Below are 23,618 nucleotides of genomic sequence, written 5' to 3'. Positions count from 1 at the left end.
AGAATTAATAATGTTCAGATCGCGGGGGCGAGGAGAAACCGGTTGGGAAAGATTAAAGTGTAATACGCGACGTAAATGTAAATTTTACTACTTGGTGTGTTGCTGAACTGAACTGTCTCGATACATATTTTCAAAGCTCTGGCAACACCCACCGAAGAAAAGGTTGAAGTACCGCAATATTCTGTTGGTTAAACGATGATCTAGTTCAGCCATTCGCTGTTTAATCTGCTCGATTTCATTTCGCAATATTTGCTACAACTTTTAATTTTCATTCTCAGAATATTTTCTGTTGCTGCTCAGAGCTTTAGTTAAAATGTGCTGTCAAAATCCGATGCTTGGGGAAAGCGCCTAACTACCGTTTTATAAATCAATTACAGCGGGGTAATTTTCTCTTGTGCTGTGGTGTTTATTGAAGGCTTTTTAAAGCTGTATTGCATCAAAATCCGATAGGCACAAATGTTTATCTGACTTCAGGATTAATTCAGTTGAGACAACAAGCTTTGAGTGCTTTTCGGCGACTTACAAAAATATCGTTTCAGATTTTTTGTTGCCACGGATTCAAAAATGTTAATTTAAGACGAGTTATTATCGGCAATCGTAGACTTTTCCTCTTGAATTCGACGAGTTCCCATTGGTTTCCCTTACGACAGAGTCAAGTGGAAATAATGAAAAAGAAACCACAGAGCCGAATTCTATAAAATGCGAATAAAAGAAAAAGAAAAAACCCATCAAGTGCATAAATAAGAGCGAGAAGTTAGTCGCGAAAGAGAATATAACTGTCATCTGCAGAAACCGATAAGGCAAAGTGTAAGTTTATTCTTCTTGTGATCATAGAGGCAGTGTAAGTTTCATATTTGACTTACTTCTCAAGATGCCTGTCAATGCAAATGAATCTTAACTTCAACTTAATTTATCAAAACTACCTTTGACAGCGTCATCCTATTTGTAGCGTTCATGAAAAATGACATCATAAAGGCGATTCGCGGCCACGAATTTTCAGATCATGTACTTGTTGACTCGCTGAGAAAGGCGGATGGGATTACATCTGGCCTCTGGTGTTGACGTGCGAACCGAGCGCAGCGTCCAGCCCGACCAAACGTAGTCAATAACTATTTGATTGTCTTTTGTCCTTTCCTCTTTCAGGTCGCATCTCGCGGGGCTACACGGCTTTTCCGTCTCTGCTCACGCAGTCGCATACGGCCCTCACATGGTGAATTCTACGGTTGTGACTTACATGAATACTCCAAAATCAGGTTAAGTCCGAGTAAGGACTGGAACCATTATTGCCTATTACTTCATTATTTACACAGCTTCAATGTAAATAAGTGACAACTTTTTTAATTCTGTGTATAATAAAGTTATTTATTTACCGAAAAATAAGCATGCGTATCCGAGCTCAGTGCGAGTTCGTTGTCTGAGCAAACAGTCATGCTTTAGTACACCAGTTCAAAATCTGTTTAAAATCGGTTATAAACCTCTGCTGACATAAAACCGGCGAGGAAATGTCTAAACCTACAGAAGAAGTCAACCTTGATTCAGACGATGAAGGAAACTGAACAACCTGAAAACCCTCCAAAGAAGATCTTCGTGAATGACGATCAATGAGCCTCGGGATCGGCCGTGCCACCCGAGCAAACCACAACTTCAAACAACGAAATGGCCCTCCCAACATCGGCTATCCGTCAACTCACAGAACACTTGATGAGCAAAGAAAAGACTTCGAAAACCCCTTCCGTGAGGGGAAAAGGGAAAGGGCCGGTCAAACGACATGCAACCCAGGCAGATCTTCCCGCCAAAAAACGGCGCCATGTTTGCTCCTCGAACAAAGGGCATGCTGACGACGATGACCGCGACCCTGAAAAATTGATGATGAGATCAATGATGAAAACAATGACTCAGATCCTACTGACAAAGAGCTCGACTCTGATGATGTGGATGAAACGTTGGCCGAACTCCAAAAAGAGTACGAGTCAGATGACACCCCTGGAGCCAAGCTCCAGCACAAACAGCTTGCTAAGCTAACTGACGAAATGCGTAGACATCATATGTCTGATAAAGCATTAAAAGATAAGCTGGGTCGCCAAGAAAGGCCAGAAAACTGCAAAAATGCTAAGCCTACCAGGGTTAATCTAGGCATCTGGCGAAAGTTCAGGGATCACACTAAAAAAAGTGATGCACAAATGTATAAAATCCCACAAGCCCTTATAAAAGGCATTATACCAGTCTTACGTATGGCTGACCTGTTCATGACAGGGAACCTGAGCAATGACCAACTTCAAACAATGAAGAAAATGGACCTTGAGGCCCTATCGCTGCTATCACATGCAAATTATGAGGTTAATGTGCTGCGGAAACAACTTACGGAGTCAGACATAGGGAAGGATTATACATACCTATGCTCAGTCTCAGATTCCCTTCTCTGACACGCTATTTGGAGACGACCCGTCCATAAGCAACTGAAGGATAATGGTGACCAGAACAAGATTGTTGCCAAAATCCAACCCAAAGACTACCACAGCAGTAACTACAATTCTTATGGTAGCCAGTATTCTCACATGAATTAAAAAAACTTTAGAGGCCAGGGTTTTAAGCCCTGGAAAGGGAAAGATGGTCAAAAACAGAGAACAAATCATCGACAACAGTCGAAATCGCCCTAGAAAGCTCTAATGACCTGGTAAGTGACATCAATGCTAAATTACAGCTGGTAATATATCTAAATTTGTAGCTACCTGGAGGCTGATGACCTCTGATAGTACTATCCTTGAGATAGTAACTGGCTTTGACATAGCCTTTGGTTCAGAGTCTTTTTAAACTGTAGCTCCCCATATGCACTTCTCCAGAGGAGAAGAAATTATTGAAACAGAGATTTCTAAATTGTTAACTAAAAATGTTATTGCTGAAGCCACTCATTGTGAAGTCGAATTCATCTCCACGGTCTTCACACGACCCAAGAACGATGGATCACACAGGTTGATTCTAAACTTGAAAAGGCTAAATGAACATGTGACCTATAAACACTTTACGATGAAGTCACTTCAAACAGCTGCCCAATTGATTAAACAAGGCTCATGGATGGCAGTTCTCGACCTCAAGGATGCGTACTACTCAGTTCCTATAGTGATTGATCATAGAAAATATCTCAACTTGTATGAATTTACTTGTTTACCCAATGGGCTATCTAGTGCCCCAAGGTCCTTCGCTAAACTTATGATACCAGTTTACGCCTCCCTTAGATCAAGAGGCTTCCACCTGGTGGGTTACATTGATGACATCCTCTTGCTAGCTGATACACCTCAGGAGCTTGATAAACAAGTTTGCAATACCATTAAATTGCTAAAATCCTTAGATTTTACTGTCCATGACACCATGATCAGTGACAAATCCATCACAACAAGTCAAATTTCTGGGATTCATTGTAAACTCCGTTACAATGGATATCACCATGGTCCCTGATAAAGTTGATAAGTTAAAAAATGCATATAGAAGTCTTAAAATATCAGGGACCTGTACCCATTAGAGAAGTTGCTTCTGTGGTAGGCCTCAGGGTTGCCTCATTCCCTGGAGTGTATTATGGACCCCTTTTCTACAGGTCCTTAGAGAATGAACTTTGAACTCTCATTTATTTCACACTATTAATGGCAGTTAGTATTTATATGAAAAATTGGAGAGAGAGAGAGAGAGAAGAATAAAAGTACTATTTGGCCATAAAGATAAGTTTGAGAGGTGCACGGTGTCCAAAGTAGCAAAATTTTTCTAGTTGGACACCTTAATGGTCATATAAATAGCATCCTATAATAAAAATAAATCAGCAGTAAATTAAGTAAAATGATTAGGTTTTGTTGAACAAGGTTGAAGTTTCCATTTTTCCTAAGAGTATATCAGTAGCAAAGTAAAATGATCAGGTTTGGTTGAGCAAAAGTTGATGTTTCCATTCTTTTTTAAAGCTATTGTAAGGCATATATTTAAGATAAGTGGGTACGGTTTCACATATCTTTGAAGCAGAGAATATAAACGATGATTTTCCCATGTTGGTGGATACTCTTTGTCTAAAAATATTATTATTAGTAGTAAATCTTGTCTTATAATTATGTTTTTCAGATGCTGGGGTCAGGATATCAAGGAAGATATCTGGAATGCTATCCCCTTTAATATTAATCTTATATGCAAGGCAGCATATTCTGAATTTATAAATAGCATCCAACTTTAGAACTCCTTATAGTTTCTAATAGGGATTGGCACTTTCTCTAACATTTGCAAAGATGATGCTACGAAGACATTTGTTCTGCTTAATACAGAGGCATTTTAATTTAGTATTGGTGGCACAACCCCAGGTAGTTATACCATAGCTTAAATAGGGATATATCAAAGCATAGTATAATTAGTATAAACCAAACCCTAACCCCAGTGCCCAAGCAAAAGATTTCGGTTTTTCCTCTGATTAAAATTTATTTTCTGTAGCTCTGACTTACACCATTGGTAGGTGCGTCTTGTAAGCCACTGATAATCATGGCTATATTTATTTTCACAGGAGAAAAAGTCCATTTTCCAGTTGGCTGTACCAAGTTCATGTTCATAGAGCACCACTGTGGAGCAGTGGTGTTCATTAGTGTAAGGGCACTGTTCGCCAGTGTGAAGCAGTGTCCACCAGTGTGGAACAGTGTCTCGTTATATTCATCAAAAATATTTTTGTAATGGCTCTCCTAAGACTTGCTCGATTTCCGAGATGAGGTGCTGACATTGCTGTTCCACCTCAAAGCATTCATCTGTAAAATTACAAGAAAAGAAGCAGAGAACTTTACTAAATTCTTATCAAAATTTTTTACATCGCGAGGGAGGCTGCCAAATAGCCTAGGTAGCTTACCGGGTGTTTTCGTTCGCTCGAAGAAGTAAAGGCGCGGAGGCGTGAAAACAAACAGCGGAGCTTTGCTGCTCAACGCTTCGTAGCGCACAGAAAACTTCTGGCTTCGCAAGCTAGCCCTATAAGAGTCGATCTGTCACATCCATTAAGTTTCGTTCTCTCACCTTCCATAAGCTCTGCTAAGAATGGAATTGATTCTGGTAAAAGTACCATGAACTCCTCTCCGAGTTTTGCGTGGAATCCCTCTAGCACTTTGAGCGCTGCAAAACGAACCTGGAAGGAAAATGTTAAATAGTTACGTATTATTCAAACTGACTAATTGCCGGTCTACGTGATTGAATGACTGAATGACGAAATCAGAACGACAGAACAGAATGACGGAAGGACGGAACGACTGAATGACTGACTGACTGACTGACTGAATGACTGACTGACTGAATGACTAACTGACTGACTGAGTGACTACCAGACTACCTGAATGAACGACTGATTGACTGAATGACTGACTCACTAACTGGAAGACTAACTAAGTGTCCTACAGACAGACAGACTGACTAACTAACTGACTCACTATCAATTGACCTAACGACTGACTTGATGACTGACTAACTGCTAACCAAAGACCCACTCAATGGTCTCTTGACTGACTTAGTGAGGGATCAAAGTCTGCAAATCTACACTCACCGTTGAAGAGCTGTGCCGAGTCTTCAGTAATACTTGATAGTTCAGCGGTTTCCAGTGCGCATCACTTCCGGAGGCTACGGCAAACTGCGCGAGGCACGGGGCCAAGTGGTTCGCAAGCCGTTCTCTAAATGTATCTTCTCCTCCTGACATGTTTTCAATCTGATTAAAAAAGTTGGAGAGGAAAAAAATTGGACTACAGTCAACTACAAGAGATTAACTGCGAAACACTCAAATTCACCCGTCTTTTGCATGAGCTATCATAAGGTTTGTTACATGTCGTAACGTAACACTGTTGCGTAACATTCAAGAAACGCAAACATCACCTGATCTACAAGAGGCTGCATCAAACACTGGATACGATCGCTTTCCAAGAATCCGTGTGTGTCATACATGAAGCATTTGTGCAAACAATCCAACATGTAGTTTACCAGAAGGCAAGTTTTATACATGTTTCTGTTTGGAGACTCGTCCTGAAAAATTATTTCCGCTGAAAATAAACGAAAAAAGATACATTCTGATTCCTAACAAACTAATAAGCACTAATAATAACTAATTGTCAAAAAAATCTGTCTTGTGTGATGGCTGCTACAAAAGAACAAAGTAGGACTGGAGAATTCTGATCCTGAGTAGTGAAAATAAATAACGCAACTACCAACCAGAATGAACAAAAGTATCATAACGAGCCTAAAAGGACTAAAGTACAACTAACAAACTGCCTTTAGCGAAGGAAAAAGAGCGTGATCAAGTCGCAGTTGGTTTTGATTCACATCTGATTTGTTGTGGTGTTAACGAAAGTTTACTAGACATACCAAAGTACATAGTAATTTAAAACCGATCAAATACAGATTATTTTCGATACTAAATTCAAAATTGCGCTACAAAAAGATGCTTACCAGTTTTGGAGTTATTCGTAGCGTCTAGTAAAGAGGCACAGTTCTTCACAATGTAACCCGCAAACAGCACAAACAAACCTTTCAGTTTATTAGCCACGCTGAAGATAAACAAACATGGATAGTTAAAATTAGATACTTTCTCTTGCTTTACGTTCTTATTGTTACAAAGAGAGTATGCAGGACCGAGGCAAACGAAGAGAGAGACTTTGTGACAAACAATTAAGACGTGTGCACTTACCACAAGAACGCTGTGAAGGAACAAAGAGCACAAGTTTCTAAAGAAACTGTGCTGCTGCGTCGGTGAGGGAGTTCATGTATGACAAGATCATTTGGTTTTGTTAACTGAGCTGATAATGTGAATTGGCCATCGTAAAGAGTTTGTAAGGCTTACATTTCGAGTATTAGCCGTTCTCCTCGACGAAGGACTAACGCTCTAAAAACTCTTTACAATGGCCAAGACGCATATCAACTCATTAAAAAATATAGAAAAACCAAATAACAAATAATGGAAGCTCCGACGGGCTCACGAAGAAGAGATTCATCCTACATTTGTCCAATTCACCACCCACCCACCCCACCTCCCCCCCCCCCCGTTTCACAAACCAAAACCTTAATCTTTTCATGTATATTTTCACGTTTTTTCCTCACCTGTCACAAAGACGATAGAAAACAATCAACCGCTCCTTACTGGAAGAGGGCCTGGTCGCCCAATCTATCAGCTGAAAGAAACCAGCGTTCGTGTAAAGGCCTTCCACTCACAGAATTTATTGGAATATAACTTATTTTACAATTTCACCACGAAGAATCGAATAGTGGAAATTTTCTACTAACGGAGTCGAGGCTTAGTTTGGATTTAACACCACATTCCAGAAACTGACTCACAAAGAAATGTTTGATAGTCAGTGGAGCGAGTTTGCTTACGGATATCGAAGATGAGCTTATAGATCTGTCCCTTACGTACCCGTAAAAACATCGGTCTGAAAGAAGCCTCTGACATCTTGATCACAAGACACAAAAACGCTTCGATCACATTACTCTCAGTTTTGTCGACAAGATCGTCGTCCTGGAATAAAAAAAAAAAGAAAAAAGAAAATCTTTAAAGTGAGACTAAAACGAGATTGACATGACAGTAACGTCACGAGAATAACGGAAATGGTCACCAACCAAAGTTTTACAGTTTCTCCTTGTCAACACCTTGAGAAATGTGTTAAGAACAATGGGGAAAATATGCATAGTGATATTAATGGATAATAATAATGGATAATAATAATGGATAATAAATGTGTTAAGAACAATGGGGAGAATATGCCTACTGACATTAACGGGTAAAGGGTTAAAAATCCAAAACGTACCTCCTGGTTGTGGTGAGTTCTAAAATCCAACGCCTCTAAGAAAAGTGTGAAGAGATTGGAATGGTGGGTTTTAATATCTTCCTTCTTCATGGCTTTCACACATTCTGCCAGGACATCCATCAGTACCAAAACACGCTCCTAACAAGGTAACAACATAATAGGTTATCACGAGCGATCTCAGACAACGTTCGCCTTGGCACCACAAACAATGTCGGATTTTTAACCAATCAGAGAATGGCACGAGTACCCGGGAGCTACAAACATTAACAGAAAATTAACGCAGATTGCAATTCGATAAAAGGTTGAAGCGTTGCTGTGGTAACTGATTTCGTTTAGAGAACACAACAAAATTGTTGATTGTGAATGGTAATGGCCCGATTTATGCTAGACACGGATCATCCGTCTAGGACGAGCTTGTGCAAGGAACGGTAGCTCGTCTGATAATCCGTCTGTGTATAAAAACACGGGCAACCAGTCAGATCATCTATCCAGACGAGCTATCGCGATAGTCCATCGAATTATCGTGGATAACTCGTCAAGACGGATGATCCATCGCTGTGTATAAATGCAGGAAGAAGACGAACTATTCACGAAAACTACACCTCGTTACAAGAAGCCAGCAGTTGTTTTCATTAAACTATCAATTCAAGATGGCGGACAAGTCAAATGATGGTTCGTACAAGCCCAGAAAGTCAAAAAAAGAACGTGTATGGACGAAAACAGAAATGAAATACCTTGCGCTTGTGTTAGCAGAGAAGAAAAAACACTTGTGTCATTGCCGCCATTTTGAAATTTGCCGCTAATGCCGCACTAAGACATTTGACCAAGCCTTTTCGTTGTGCTTTCTCGGAAATCCGTTCAGAAAACTCGTCCAGTATAAAACACGGGACGAGTCACATGACACACCCATAGTTCGTCTCATAGTCCTTCACGTATTTATACTAGATGGATGATCCTACTCGACGGATGATCCGTCTCCAGTATAAATCGGGCCAATCTGTATCATAACATAGAGGTAAACTGCAAAAACCTGTGTCAAAACATTGCAAACCTTGTGTTTGTCGACGATACTGCTGTAGCAATCAGACACGGCCGATATCAACACCCGTGGTGCAATATTGCAAGCCAGCTCCTTCCTGAGAGGAAGAAAAGAAAGAAAAAAAAAGGGGAGGGCTTGGCAACACATTTCAAAGAAATCTCTCCCAATCAAATGCACTTCGTAGCCTACTAGAACAGTGAAAACGTAGGGTGGAAGTCTGGAAAATCTCTTCATAACCAAAGATACCTGAGCAAGACTACGCGATCCTTCAACTGTACATCTACAGTCGACTGCTTTGTAACCTCTTCTTTTTCTTGATGGGCCTCGGTAACCTCTCCTCCAGTAAGGGAAGGTTGCGTCACCTGCAAGAAAGTTAAACTCCCTAAGTTTGACAATGGCTACATTACAATCAGTAATCTCCTATATAGCCTCTGTGCAAGCTATCACCGTCATGTGGCGTAAAAACATGCTCCGATATTTGTTCGCGGACATTATGTGAACCGAGAAGCATATAGTCCTTATACGAGGATATTTTCAAGCAAAAGGGAGGCTATTGTGTTTTTTATCGTCCCTCAAATATTCTTTGTATTAAAAAAAACTTTTATAACCAACTCACCGTTGAAAACAGACATCGACCATTCAAATCGACTTTATGAACGCGCACGTTTGTGTGCTCTTCAATAACAACAACAAACGCCCCCCAAAATTTTAATTAACGTTTTAGGGAAGACTTGGGTGGAACTGTACTCGAGGCATATAAATTGGGGAATATCAACTGAGGATTATCACTCGATATTCTTCAGTTTCAGGTGGACGATTTGCAGTCAGTTTCAACTGACCGGGCCATTGGAGGTCACGTGACGTGTTTCAATCAATCGCACGCGGTCAAAAATAGTTTATGGGGAGAGAGTACGAGCGCGAACAAACCTACCAAAATTAAAATATCAACTAGGTAAGGACTAAGAAAGTGTGGGAGTGCTTCGGTGGCTTTGTACAAAGCTGTTACACCACACAGAATCAACAGGCTGTTCCTGGTAGAGAAAAAAAGAAGGGAAAATAAATAAAAATTTTCGCTTTACTTGTCAATAAAATCCAAACAGGGGGCCAGGAGAACCAACATATAAATCAATGTGTAGCAGACAGCGACTTGAAAATAATCATACATCACACAGATAGATGTCATAGTCTTATTAAAATTGTAGAACAAACAAAGAATCTGACGTTTTGACAAACATTTAACATTTACAAACATTTAACACTTTTATTGACGTCCTTTAGCAATTCATAGCGAAAGACTATACCTCTCTTTTTGAGTTATTTTGAGCAGTTTTAGGACGGAAGGCATCAGCTTTGGTAAGAAGGAAATGCAGCGCGTTTTAAGTCCACTGAGCACTTCTGCTGCACAGAGCAACGCGCTTGAGGCAACCTAGGAGTCAAAGGAATAAAACAATCTTTCACTTTAAATATTTGTAAGCTTTGCTAAAAGGGAATCAAAAACCAAAAATACAAAATAATCACAGGAGCCAATCAGAACAAGAGAAATTATTACATGGAGCCAATGAGACTTACCTGAGCGTTGGAATCTTTGGAGGAAAACACATCAATAGCCACAGTCATCACCTACATCGAAACGAAATGTAACATCTCAGGAGTGCTAACTTGGGAGGGGGCGGGAGGGGAGATTGCGGTTCCATTCAAAATCAACTGTACGACAAAATGAAAAAAAAAATGATTGAAATAAGTTCCAGTACCTCTTTAAATTCGTCAGGGTGTTCCTTGGCCAGCAATCGAGTAAGAAGCTTTAAACTGTACAAAGCTGTCTGCCTGTTAATGACAGACTCTTCACTCTCCCCAGAACCTCTCGATATGGCAAGGAGTTCGGTTACTAAGTTCAGTAACGCCTTGATCTGTAAATAATGAAAGTAATAACAAAAGTCATGATTACATATTCATTCTTGGTTTCGTTTCAGTAACATGTCGGGTCAAAGCTCTCTTAACAGACAATTAAAATAGCAATATTATTCTCACACAATGTCACAACGGGGAACAGAATTTAAACTAGAGATATTGGGGGTAAAATCACACGGGTACACTAACAAAAGTCCAGCAGAGCTGAGGACACTTCTTTGGTGTGATGTATACCGGGTAAAATCACAGTGATACGCAGACTCAAGTCCACGCCTGGGGCTAGATATCGAGGAGAAAATTACATTACTTCGCTACCATGAAACAAATTCATACATGAGGACGCGACCTCGGTTTAAGATATTCGGGACAAAATAAGAGTGATGCACAGACCAAAGTCCACACCCGGGGACCACCCTTGAGTTCTCGATATTCACTGAAAATGTACATTCATGGGATGATACAAGTCCACCATGGTGGTACAGCTTCAGTCGGAGATATCCAGGGATAAAAATTACAGATATGCATTGGCAAAACTACTCAGAATATTGGGACTTCACTGTTATACATAACTATCTGTTTTAAGTCGTTGTATATTTTCATTACACATCTACCTGTTCGTCAGAATGAGCTCCAACATCATTGCCCAGTTTACTGTTGAGTAACTCTATAGCTTTGCGCCTCACTGTTCCGTTGCTGCTGTGGAGAAGCTTTTCAATGACATTGAAAAACACTGACGCAGGTAAGAGGTGATTAACCTTGAAGAGAAGAGGACAAGAAATTTCATTATCCTCCTGGTCACTGTTTTTTTAAAAGAAGGAGAGACAGAATTTCATTACCTTGTCGATAATTTCATAAGTTTTATGCAACAAAGCCTTCCAGAATTTTCCAGTCACCTCAGGATTTGCCTGGTCACCATGTTGCGCCGTTTTAGTCATGAAGTTTAAAGTATCCTGTAACAGTCTACAGAAACAAAAAAAGAAAAGAAGGAAAATTAATATCCTTAGAAACTTAACCACTCTTACAGCTGTTTCGAACGAGTGTCACAAGTTACCAGAATAAGTTTAAATTGATTTTCGGGAGGTAATGCGGTGTCCCGTCGGTTTTACTTGAATTCTTTCTGTGATTGGGCGAGAAAACTGGCGCCCTCCTCTCAACCAATCAGATACAAACTTATTAAAACCAATGGCGACATGTTCACTCAGTTTCTCCGCCCTTCAATTACTTATTTAAGAAGAATAAGAGGTTCAAACTGAAAGAAACCTTACCTCAGAAAGAGAGAATCCAACATTTCCTCTTCAACATGGACCTGCATTACATTGTAGGAAGGGAAACACAGAAAATAAGACATTGTTTCTACGAAAGCTGATAGCAGAAGCAGTGAGAAATTTCATCGCAGGTTGCAGCATGCAGCTGTAATTGAAAACGGTATATGTTTTTGGATTTGTATGCTTTAACTCAATATCATTCATCTGATTAATGGTTTGAGTTCAGGAGTTACAGTTGACTGCATTGTCTGATCGTCCAAGCGAGAGTAGTCTTAAAAAGAACTGACGTCAGTCGTTACTTACCTTGCTTACAAACTCGTCACTGTTGAGCAGAGAAGAAATAACACTGACTGATGTGTATTTGAATTGCCTGAGGTGTTTCGCTGAGTGAGCGTCCACATCAAACAGAGGCGTGACAGCGAGGAATACACGCGCACTTCTTCGAGCCATCCTGGGCTTCTGACGAACTGTGAATGGGACAAATAAGAAGGAAGTAAACACATTGTTAGGGAAAAGCATTTGGTGACTAATTATCACATAGACGAATTCACTGATAGGAAAAGCTTGATTATACAAGGAGCATGTGATTATGAGGCAATAACAAGAATGCGATAGAAGAACTGATGGAAAGACAATGAACAACTAATGGTAAGAAAAAAAAGAAACAACCGTACATAGACAAGGGAACTAATGATCAAACGAACGAAGGAACAACAAAAGAACGAAAGAAAGCCGGAAGGAACAACGAAAGAAAGAACAAACTAACGAAAGAACGAACGAACAAACAAACAAAACGACGAACGAACAAACGAGCGAAACAAAGGACGAACGAAAAAACGAACGAGAAACGAACAAAAGAACGAAACGTGAAACGAACAGAAGAAAGAGAGAAGGAACAAACTAAAAATAAGAATGAGAGTAAAACAAACGAACAGAAAACCAAAGGACGAGCGTAGGAACAGACTTTTTCATGCCAAAGATTCCAGGACTTTTCAAGGACTTTTCAAGGACTTTCCAGGACCCTACTTAGAAATTTCAAGGACTTTTTGTAATGACAATTTTACCTCAAAACCAAGAAAAATGTTTCTGTTAACATCTATGTTTTGGGTTTACCAAAAGCAGATATTTTTCGATGTTGTTCAATAAAAAATCAAGGACTTTCAAGGACCCAAAACGAAATTCAAGTACTTTCAAGGCCTTGAAATCGGCCTCCTGAAATTCAAGGGTTTTCAAGACGCGTACGAACCCTGGAAGGTGCAAAATGATGAATAGACGGCAAATAAAACTCAGCCAAGGAATAATGACCAACGAACCGATGTAAGCTCAGTTGCCATCAAGTGTCAGAAATGACTCAACTAGTGATTTTTTTTCTCAAGAGGAAAAATTCCTTCAAACACGGGGAATACACATTTCATCATCCACTTTGTGGCAGCTGATATAAACGCTTTCATGCCCGTGTACTAATTAACATAACTAAGTGAAGATCATCATGCTTTCGAAGTTTACCTTCAGGTTTTTCCAAAGGCAACTGATCAATGAACTGCAGGAGTTTCAACATGGCTTCTACCTGCAAACAATAATGCTCTGACCTCACTTTGACAGTTATGAAACCTTTGCTGTTGGTACAATTTTTTTGGCTTTTTTTCACCTCATCACTGAAAAATCACTTTAATTGCGACATAACCTTCCAGTTACGTTGTCATGAACAGATTTTTTTTAATACCTTGGGTCAATTCTTTAACAAGACAAGATTTCCCGCTTCTTCACATCATGCTGCTCCTATTACAAGGTATTCTTTTAAAATGCTGGTTTTGCAAGATACTTTAATCCTGATTCTCAATCGTATAACTAATTTCTACACTGCATGGCTTTTAAATCTCTGTACCTGGACATTTACTTGGAAGCAATGGCAAAGACTTAGACAGAAGTCTGCTCCGAGAGGCTTTTTAGCAACGGTGGTCTGAAATACAAGAAATATATGTTAGAGAGACGTATTTGTTAAACTTTCCTAACTTTTCACTTTTCATTGAGATTTTAATCTGCAAAAATCTTTTAGTGTGGTAGGATTCATGTCAGTATCTGAGCAACAACGCACCTACCCCTCCCTAACCCAGCATTAACTTCACTTGTTATCAGTTGATTGTTGTTGGGATAGGGGAGGGGTAGGTAAGTAGTCACCCTGTACATGTCACTAACGACCCTCGCTTTGGACTGCAGCAACAGTGGGACTATGGCAAGGTAACCTTTAATTGCATAGTGTGTCTGATTTTTCACCGAGGGGGAGGGGGGTAGACTTGAGAAAGACATTTGCTAATAATCTCAGACATTGACGTTTCACAATCTCAGAAGTTGACGTTTTACAATTTCACAACTACCTGTTTATCATCAGACGTGTTTAGACTATGCACAACATGTTTCTCCAGTAAAAGAATGATCGCTGAGTGAAGGAACTGTGTTGACCCAACAGTGTCAATGAGATGAGCGAACAAGGGAAGCTGGCGGTGCTCTGGGATGTGTGGTGAAGCATCTACAAATACTCTGATCAGCATCGCCACAATGTCATCCAAAGACGCAGAGTCCTTTTTGGTCAGCTGTGGTAACTGCTGCTCCTCACCTGCCTAAATGGATTGAGACGTGGATCAAGAAATGCTACATGGGTTGTTAAAAGTAATCCAAGATTGCAATAGGTTTACATAACTTCGCTTTGTGACCGGTGTAGAAAACTTGCAGCATCGTCTAAGTCACGCGCGTTTCACCCTCTGACCCAACTCGCGTTTCACCCTCTGACCCCAGCGCGTTTCGCCCTCTTATTCCCACGCACTCCACCCTCTAAACCACGTGCGTTTCACCCGCTGATCTACGCATGCTGCACTCTCTGACCAACGCGCGTTGCACCCTTTACCCCACGGCCGTTTCACCGCGCTTCTTTAGATTTCATTATATTACATTTGGATACTAAAATATTCCCTCTGACATTCACCTTTGTCGTATGAAGCCGCTGTAATAAATTTGGTCTCCATTTTACGACACTCGATCAAAAAGCGTTTCAGCGAATTACATGATGCTTATACATAATTCACTTTATACACACAACTGAAAGAAAATGAGGTTTAAACAGACCGCATATACCTGAATCAACGCAGGAATCACTGTGTCCAGTGTTTTAGTGATGACTTCAAAACTGTAACTATCATCCTGGCGGACGACACTCGCGCCCATGAAAGTGAATATGGACATAACATTGTGCAAAACTTTTTCCTGAAAAGAAGCATCCAAAATAATTTCTATTAGTTTATTACAATCAAATTTTTGGTGGATGCGAGAGGATGACGGAGAGTTTGAGCTCGCACAACTATTAACACCTAATTTTGAATAAAAAGTCTGCATAGGAGAATGACTAAAATAGCTACTCCACCACATCCTACTCTCTGTAGCATGAACGGCACAGGTGTAATTCAACAATTTCGGTTTGGAATGTTACTGTGGCCTTCTGTCGCCTTCCCCTACCCCCTACCCCCTACCCCCTTTGCATTTTGTCAAGTTCACTTTAAAATTCACCGGTACTCATTTCTACTCTTGTGTGAGGAGTAAAACTGTAAGAGTAGAGTGTCTTTACAAAGAACATCTATAATACATTTACCGGGAAAAGCTGGGCTGAGGTTGCAAGTAGGAGTAGAGCCTGGGTATGAGTGCGCGGGTTCTCTGAAGACCTTATGCACTGCACTATCAACTCCACGTCAAACTGGTCTTCGGGAACGAGATCTGCCACAAAACAAAAGACAGTGAGCAAATAACTGCGCTAGAAAATCACTGGTAAACTGGAATTTCGAAACCAAATCGTTTGAGGACTCAGAGAATGGACCCCGTGTAACAGTTTTGCGCAAATGGCAATAATAGATTTCCACACAAAAAGTAATAGCAACGCTCAACAGAAATTGCGGCGGATGTTACTGCGATTTTAAGAATGACCCTTCCCATTATAGCTGTCCATATAATTTGGTATCATCAGTAAAGTTGATGATGTGAATTGGCCAGCGTAGAGAGATTCTAAAGCTAACATTTCGAGCATTAGCCCCTCGTCTTTCGATCAGACGCAGGGCTAACGCTCGAAACGTCGGCATTAAAATCTCTCTACGCTGGCCAATTCACATTATCGACTTAGTTTATGAAATCACTTAGTTTATGAAACCAAATTTTCTTGTAATATCCCCCACCGACGTAGCATTAAATTTTACTTTGAAAATTACTCCCCCTTTTCTCGTTAACTGCTAACTCCTTGATTTCCTTGCCAATGACTCCCAACAAACTAAAATGACGGTAATTCCTAACTGTCTTCCCTTGCAACTCTCAAATATATCTTGATTTTAAGTTATTGGGTTGCGTCCTTAAAACTCACAATGACATCAAATTCTTGCTAAATACCCCTAGGGTACACAACGTGCTCCCCTTCATTTTAGGACTCCTCCCCCCTCTACCCACCCACTTCCACACCCGTAGTGATGGCTTCTATTACCTGCAATAGACGCACTGCTATTTGGAGAGAGTTTTTCACAGATTTTGTTGATAAGAGAAAATACCAGCTGCATAATATACTCTGAAGCTGTTTGACTGTGATCGAGTTCCACACACCTGCAAGGGAGAAAAAAATGAAAAAAAAAAAAACATTTTAAGACAGTCTTGATGCCAAACTGAACATAAACCATCTGCGTGATGGACAACAAACTTCCGAATTTTGTTTTATTTTGTCAGGAATTACGTGTTTATCACACCATTGTAGACTTAAAAACGAAATCGACAGACATCTGATGCGAAACCTTCATGAAAACGTTCAAACAGTTGGTATTCAAGCTACAAGCAGACCAGAAGCTTTACTGGAAGTTTTCGTCATTTAATACATATTACGAAGTGTGTGTGGAAGAGTAATCTTTTCATTTCCGTCCACCATGTAAAGCAATAGATGACTATACGGGGTGTTTCTGGTTACATATATTTACGAAGTTTTCTCTTTTTAAATGTAAGTGCAGTTTGGTACGTGTACCTGGCTAGAGTCCCAAACAAGGTCGGTAGAAGTCGATGTGGTTCTTCAATGTTAATCTTACTCTGTAACAACTCAAGAACAACTGTCACTCTTTGTAGCTGCTCTGATCCTTCATTCTCTTCATGTTGCTGCTCTTTGCGCGCCCTGTCAAAGAACATTAATAACTCGTGGAACTCATGCCACCGGCACAATAACTCAGAGTTGTGCACACAACATTAATCAAAATAAATCAAAGGCTTATGGTCACTTACTTCTTCACTTTCTTCTTCTTCGGTTCTTTATCTGTATTACATTTCAGCTTGCATAGCTCTTCAGTAATCAGATCTGCTGTTAAAGTAATCTGCAGAGAAACCAAGATCGGGTTAGTTAAGATTTTACAAGTACAACTACGCGCACATAAATAACCCCCCCCCCCCCAAAAAAAAATGAAAGTTTTAATTTTAGAACGCTTGTCATGAAACAGAACGTTTCTCAATTGAACGCCCAAGCTGATTTGCGACCGCGAAACCAGAAGTGGCTTTAGCTCGAGTCTTAACGGGGAAATCAGATTTATAATTTAATCTCACTCTTGCCAAGAGCTTTTTAAACACTGTACCTTCAACAGAGAATTCTTGGCAGCATTTACTATGGCAACATCCTTTGTTTCAAGCATCGTGTCCACAAAATACTTCAGCAGATGCTGTTTCACTCCTTCTGCTGGGATTGCTTGGAAGAATCTATTTGTAATCTGAAATAGAGGCACGAAATCAAAACAAAGTGTTTGAAATAAGACAAAAGCGTCCGAAAACAGATAAAATGTTTTTTATTCAATTCCTCTTAATCTGACTGAGGCGTTCAAAAATGAACGGGAATGTCAAAATCTGACGGAAATCTCCGAAAAATCGGATGAAACCGCCTGAAATAAAACGGAACTGACCATATCACAGCTATTTAAAGAATCTACATTGGCTGCCAATCGAAGCAAGAGTTAATTTTATGATATTACTTATAACTTATAAGATCTTAAATGAGCAATCTACTAGTTATTTAGAACCTATTATACAAGAATACCACCCATCAAGAACACTGAGATCATCAACTCGCTTACAGTTATGCATCCCACCCATTAAATCCAATTCCTATGGCGGACGCGCTTTTTCAGTATCTGCACCGAAACTATGAAACTTAATTCCCGAATAATTATATTAAAAAGAGCGGAAACAGTAGAAACATTAAAATCTAGGCTTAAGACATTTTTGTTTAAAAAACATTACTGTTAATTAATTACTTATTCTTATGTCTTAATAATCTGTTGTTAGGCGCATTGAGATTAGAAATGCGCCCTATAAGCATCTATTTATTATTATCATTATTATTATTATTACTATTGTTATTATTATTATTACTATTATTATTATTATTATTATTATTATTATTATTATTAACTGTCCAAAATCAGGCGAAGACGTCTGATACCAGATGGAACCTTCCAAGATCAGACGGAAGCTTCTGAAATGCGACGAAAGTGTTTGAAATAATTATGATGAGAGAGAGTCCAAAATCAGACGGAAACGTCAAAACTGGAACAAAACAGTTCATAATTGGACGGAGGCATCCGAAATCTCCTGTTTCTCGGCTGTTTAGAAGAAAAAGTCACAGTGACTGCAATCATAGCTTGTGATGGATTGGATGCGACAAAACAATTCGTAGATGTATGTACTACTTCCAAATAGGTAGCTGCGACTCATTTCCCAGCAACGATCATCGTTAAAATCCAGAATCCAATGATTTTGTGGGTCGTTTTGGGGAGACAAAATTCTGTCGGGCAGTGACAAAAATGTTCACAGAAATTCTCTGTATCACACGAAACGATATATTATTTGTGAAGTGTGCAAGCTCAAAAATGACGACCACGTGATACAATAGACTGTTGACTCATATTCTACTTCACTTACCTGACCAATCATCGTGAACAGTGGTGCAGGATGTCCAGGACAGACCGCAGATCTCAGGGAGAGAACCCTCAACATTTCTTTCCAACATTTGGAATCAATTTGCAGCAATGCGGCAGTGTCCGGGGTGTACTTTTGTACAATCAATTGTAGCAGAGTGCTTTCATCTTCATGCAAGAGGGCTTTGCTATCCTCGCACTTGTCTAAAAGTTTTTTCACCACCGGCAACAGAGTCTGAAGCATATCCTGTGTAAAAACGACATTTCCTCTTGTTATTTGGTTTGCCCGCTCTGATTCTCCACGGCTGAGCGCACAAGAACCCAGCGGTGAATTATGTCAACAACTAGGTTCACATGTGACTGGCGCCCTGGTTATTGCTGAGGTCTACAAATTCGATAGCGTCTGAAAAAACATTTTTCGAGTAACATCTTTCTTTATCGACAATCGTGTTGAAAATCTACCGTTTATTCTTGTTCTCATAAACATAAGAGATCCTCAGTTTTGCCTGTTGTCAGCTATGTTTCTTCGTACCTGAGTAGTGATACTTCGTAACGATGACAATATGGTTCGTTTGACAAAGGAAGGCGTTTCACTGGTTGTTACATGTTGTAACAAGAAGTTCAGCGAGTTCTTCATGATCTTCGCATGTGATGCCTTGGAGTGAGGCTGGGTGCGAGTTACCAATGCAGCAAAAAACTCACCAAGAACCCTGTCAATGAAAAGTTCAAATAGTAAATGATTAGTCTACATAACAGGCGATGATTTTTCCCTTTTATTGGCGTTTTTCAGGCGAGGGATGGCACACGCAATGTGCACACAATGGCAGGTCACACGTGTGACTCGCCCTTTAAGCTACACTTGCTCATGTTCTTGTTCATGCTACACTTCTTGTAAATGCTACACTTCTTGTTCATGCTACACTTCTTGTTCATGCTACACTTTCTGTTCATGCTACACTTCTTGTTCATGCTACACTTCTTGTTCATGCTACACTTGCATGCTGCACTTGTTCATGCTACACTTGCTCATGTTATTGTTCATGCTACACTTGCATGCTGCACTTGTTCATGCTACACTTGCTCATGTTATTGTTCATGCTACACTTCTTGTTCATGCTACACTTGCATGCTGCACTTGTTCATGCTACACTTGCTCTCGCTTCGCGCTATCCTCGTGATTTCTTCGCTCGCGCCATGCAATTGATTCGTTCTTCTCTAACATTTCCTCCGCTCGCCTCAACAACACAAAAAGTCACCCGTTCCACAGGCTATTAAAAAAACTGGCGATTTGACAATTTTTTTATCAGTAAAAAAGAAAGAAAGATATTCTCACCTATGTAACTGCTCGGCATCTGCAGAAATTTCTTCAGCACTGTCCCTCAAGACATCAATAAGTGCTGTCACTGAACAAGCTTGGACAGAAGACAGTTTGGATTTGACAATCTTGACACAAGCAACAGCAGACTTTCTTACAGCAGAGACTGGGCTACATAGCGGTACCAAAAGAGAAGGTACAACTGCGAAAGTAAGACTGGAATTAAACAAATGTATATCTCATCTTGTGCAAACAACAAAGAGAAATGCATCTCTCACAAGCAGATAATTGGTAACTCAAATATACAATCAACGCAAACTATTTCAGAATTAGATACAATGTATATATGAAGTTCATATATTTTGAATAAATAGCGCTATCTACTGCGAGGATCGTGCATCATACGTATCTAATACCGCAGTTCAAAATATATGAACTTCATATATACATTGTATCTGATTTATCATCACGGGTTTATTACGAATCAACTTAACGGCCTGCTCCCAGTTGGCTTGTTAGCTCAATTGGTAAAGCGCTGCACTAGTATCGCAGAGGTCAGTGGTTCGAATCCCGTACAGGCCTGATTTTTTTCAGGTCTGATTTTCGCTATTGCATAAATAGCGCTATCTACTGCGAGGATCGTGCATCATACGTATTTCAGAATTGTTGGAAAAGATTTGGAGGGCTGGTCAGAGTTCTGAGCTGTGTGATGTTTTTGGAGAAGACGCCCTACTTATCAAGTTCTTTCCTTCTGCAAGGATACAAATATTTACTGTATGCGGGTACAGGCCATTGATTTGGTTTATTTTTTCCGTTAGTTGCAGCAAAAACACTACAGTACCTGAACATGTTGTCTTAGCCAGTTCCTTCACTACCCTCCCGCTTATGGAACCAAGACATGCACTGGCGATGTGAAGACACTGAACTTGCAGAAGAGCTGATACACTCTCCCTTCCCTGGTGGGGATTTTTGCACCATAAATGTCCTACAAACTTTAGCAGGACTAGTTTATCGGGTAGATGGCACTAGAAAAGAACCAATGAAAATAAGAACACTTTTATTGGTATTGTTAATAGTGGTTGGTCACGATTTATTTTTTCAAAGAAGAAATTATAGTTGTTTACGTAATCTCATCATTAAAACATAGGTCAAGTCCCTAGTTCACTGCAGTGTCTCCTAGGACCCTGAAGTAACGGAAAATTACACTTCATTGAACAAAGGATATTTAAACTACAACTTAAACATGAATGACAAAAATTAATGTGCACACAATGCAAACAATAAACTCAGCAATTTCAAATGCTGAGATAACTTGTAAGGTAACTTTAAGTTTGCTGATTCTTAGATAAAATATAAAATGACTTTGACTTTGGTATTTACTTAAAAAGGATAAATCTCAAGCATATACCTTGTACATGTAAGTAAACTTTCCACTAAAATGAGCCCACTTCACAGAGTCTCTTACCTGAAACAAGTCTTGAAGTAATTCTTTGAATAAATCTTGATGCACTGTTGAAGTGCCACTTCCAAATGCTACAGCCTCAAACAGTACTGTCAGAAGCTAACAAAACCACAAGGTAAGTACCCGTACAAAGTAATTTAGACTTAACCTAATAAAATTGATTTTTCAAAGGTTTGATTATCAACATGCTTTATATTCCATACCTTAGTATAAGAACCTTCTTCACTACCACTATCGGTCTGTTGCCACCACTGTCCTGCAGGTGACATATAATACTATTAATCACCTTCAAAGATAATTACTGATATGTCTTACAATATTTCCTATTGCTTTTACCGGGTATATCTTCCAAAGATGCATAACTTACTTAAGTAACTCCAAAATTTAAAAAAAATTCTCACCACTTAAAGCATGTGGCTCAGCAGGGATGGTCTTTATTAACACCTTACATAACCACAGTGTAATGGCACCTTTGGCATGATTCAAACGCCTGTTACTGCGTTTACCCAGAAACTTCACCAAACTCTTTAGCAGAGGAAATGGAACAATATTCCCCGAATCTGACTCTTTGTTTCTTGACTCTTCAACCTACATAACAGATTTAAAAAAAAATCCTCAGACAACAATAAGATGTGCTTATAAATTGAAAAAGAAGTTATTTTCCTTGCATCATACTTGTAGAAAAGGTCTCAGATGCATTTTATGTGAATGTTTAATAAGTTCAGAGTAACATAGGCTATTAAGAGGATACTGGTGGCATGCAAATATAATGTCAGACCAACTAATGTTTTCCAAACTATAGAGAAATGATAAAGGTAGTTGCTTTTTCATCAATTAAATCTCAAGAAAGCAAGAAAGTATTCTTCATTTTAGCACATTTCTTTATGCTTTCAAAAAAAGTGAATATTGAGCATAAAAAAATCGAGGAGAGTGGGACAGAGATCATATAATTTAAAAGCAGAGCTTTGGGAAACTGTTCAGATTATTGCCTTAAAAATTTAATTCCAGTACAGTCCACAGCACCTTGAGTGGCTCATAGTTTCCTGGCAACCTTGTAACTTTCCAAATATCAGGCAAAATAAATTCTGTGATAACTTGGCACAACATCATCTTACACGGCTCTGTTGCTGTAGCGAGGACCCTGCTGAGTAGAGATTCCAGGAGTGGGTGGAAAAGACTTTCATCTGAAAGACTTTTGGCATATGCTATCATACTCTGAACCTGATACAGAGAGAAATGACAAGAAATGGAAAAATCTTAAAATGAACCTATAAAAATGAATTCTTTGCAATTACTGACTTTTGTTAAACTGTATCTCTCATTTTCTAGGCCCACGCAGTTGAAATCTGGGTCATAAATCAAATGGCAAAAACTCAGTCCATAACTTACTGAATGGACCTCAAACCCTGCAGTTATGTACATATACAGTTTGACCAAGGGTACAATGTAAGCTCTGATATTAATTCTCATGAAGGATTGTGCCAGTGATATTTTCAAGTCTAAAACAATAATTCTTGATATCTAGAATTACATACAGTATGTAAGAAGGTGGGGGAGTTGTTTTACCCACCATTTCTACAAGCTGTTCTTCATCCAACTTTACCAGGTTTTCTCCAAGCCAACTGATTAGTAAGCTGCTGGCCAAGGCAAGCTGATCAAGGTCAACACTCTTTGTGCAACTTTTCCACTCTGAAAAAGTTTTGGAAGGTAAAATATGTTCAAACTAGAATAACAACATGTATCTTAGCTAATCACAATAAGACTCATTGACACCCACATATGACTTGATGCACCAGCAGTACAGATACATACAAACATACATATATATACTTTATTTAATCTCAAATTTGGAGTAGCTAAAAGATAAGCTAGTA

At 39.5% G+C, this 23,618-nt stretch overlaps 1 protein-coding gene and 1 pseudogene across 1 annotated transcript in view; one reads left to right on the top strand and one right to left on the bottom strand.

Moving 5' to 3' along the window:
- Window positions 1–1,862: 1,862 nt before the first annotated feature.
- LOC148721166 (uncharacterized) lies at window positions 1,863–3,451 on the top strand (annotated as a pseudogene).
- A 152-nt stretch (window positions 3,452–3,603) lies between these two features.
- The window catches only part of LOC111336370 (HEAT repeat-containing protein 1), a 26,219-nt gene continuing 6,204 nt past the window's right edge, over window positions 3,604–23,618 (bottom strand). The window contains exons 10-45 of the mRNA XM_088739283.1: window positions 23,315–23,433; window positions 22,768–22,965; window positions 22,146–22,332; window positions 21,948–22,000; window positions 21,748–21,843; window positions 21,124–21,307; window positions 20,301–20,484; window positions 19,500–19,677; window positions 18,972–19,214; window positions 17,633–17,764; window positions 17,289–17,377; window positions 17,038–17,181; window positions 16,513–16,628; window positions 15,640–15,761; window positions 15,129–15,257; window positions 14,375–14,617; window positions 13,885–13,959; window positions 13,506–13,566; window positions 12,303–12,466; window positions 12,000–12,040; window positions 11,571–11,694; window positions 11,346–11,489; window positions 10,578–10,733; window positions 10,396–10,446; window positions 10,128–10,252; window positions 9,758–9,857; window positions 9,073–9,188; window positions 8,839–8,923; window positions 7,788–7,925; window positions 7,397–7,498; window positions 7,084–7,154; window positions 6,436–6,533; window positions 5,866–6,029; window positions 5,543–5,701; window positions 5,023–5,131; window positions 3,604–4,763 (exon numbers count right to left, since the gene is read on the bottom strand). Of these exons, the coding sequence (XP_088595409.1) occupies window positions 4,675–4,763; window positions 5,023–5,131; window positions 5,543–5,701; window positions 5,866–6,029; window positions 6,436–6,533; window positions 7,084–7,154; window positions 7,397–7,498; window positions 7,788–7,925; window positions 8,839–8,923; window positions 9,073–9,188; window positions 9,758–9,857; window positions 10,128–10,252; window positions 10,396–10,446; window positions 10,578–10,733; window positions 11,346–11,489; window positions 11,571–11,694; window positions 12,000–12,040; window positions 12,303–12,466; window positions 13,506–13,566; window positions 13,885–13,959; window positions 14,375–14,617; window positions 15,129–15,257; window positions 15,640–15,761; window positions 16,513–16,628; window positions 17,038–17,181; window positions 17,289–17,377; window positions 17,633–17,764; window positions 18,972–19,214; window positions 19,500–19,677; window positions 20,301–20,484; window positions 21,124–21,307; window positions 21,748–21,843; window positions 21,948–22,000; window positions 22,146–22,332; window positions 22,768–22,965; window positions 23,315–23,433 (4,589 nt within the window). The 3' untranslated portion in view covers window positions 3,604–4,674. The remainder of the gene's footprint in view (window positions 4,764–5,022; window positions 5,132–5,542; window positions 5,702–5,865; window positions 6,030–6,435; window positions 6,534–7,083; window positions 7,155–7,396; window positions 7,499–7,787; window positions 7,926–8,838; window positions 8,924–9,072; window positions 9,189–9,757; window positions 9,858–10,127; window positions 10,253–10,395; window positions 10,447–10,577; window positions 10,734–11,345; window positions 11,490–11,570; window positions 11,695–11,999; window positions 12,041–12,302; window positions 12,467–13,505; window positions 13,567–13,884; window positions 13,960–14,374; window positions 14,618–15,128; window positions 15,258–15,639; window positions 15,762–16,512; window positions 16,629–17,037; window positions 17,182–17,288; window positions 17,378–17,632; window positions 17,765–18,971; window positions 19,215–19,499; window positions 19,678–20,300; window positions 20,485–21,123; window positions 21,308–21,747; window positions 21,844–21,947; window positions 22,001–22,145; window positions 22,333–22,767; window positions 22,966–23,314; window positions 23,434–23,618) is intronic.

The sequence above is a fragment of the Stylophora pistillata genome, chromosome 11, assembly GCF_964205215.1.
Source record: "Stylophora pistillata chromosome 11, jaStyPist1.2, whole genome shotgun sequence".
Taxonomy (NCBI): Eukaryota; Metazoa; Cnidaria; class Anthozoa; order Scleractinia; family Pocilloporidae; genus Stylophora; species Stylophora pistillata.
This window is presented reverse-complemented; position numbering and strand designations above follow the sequence as displayed.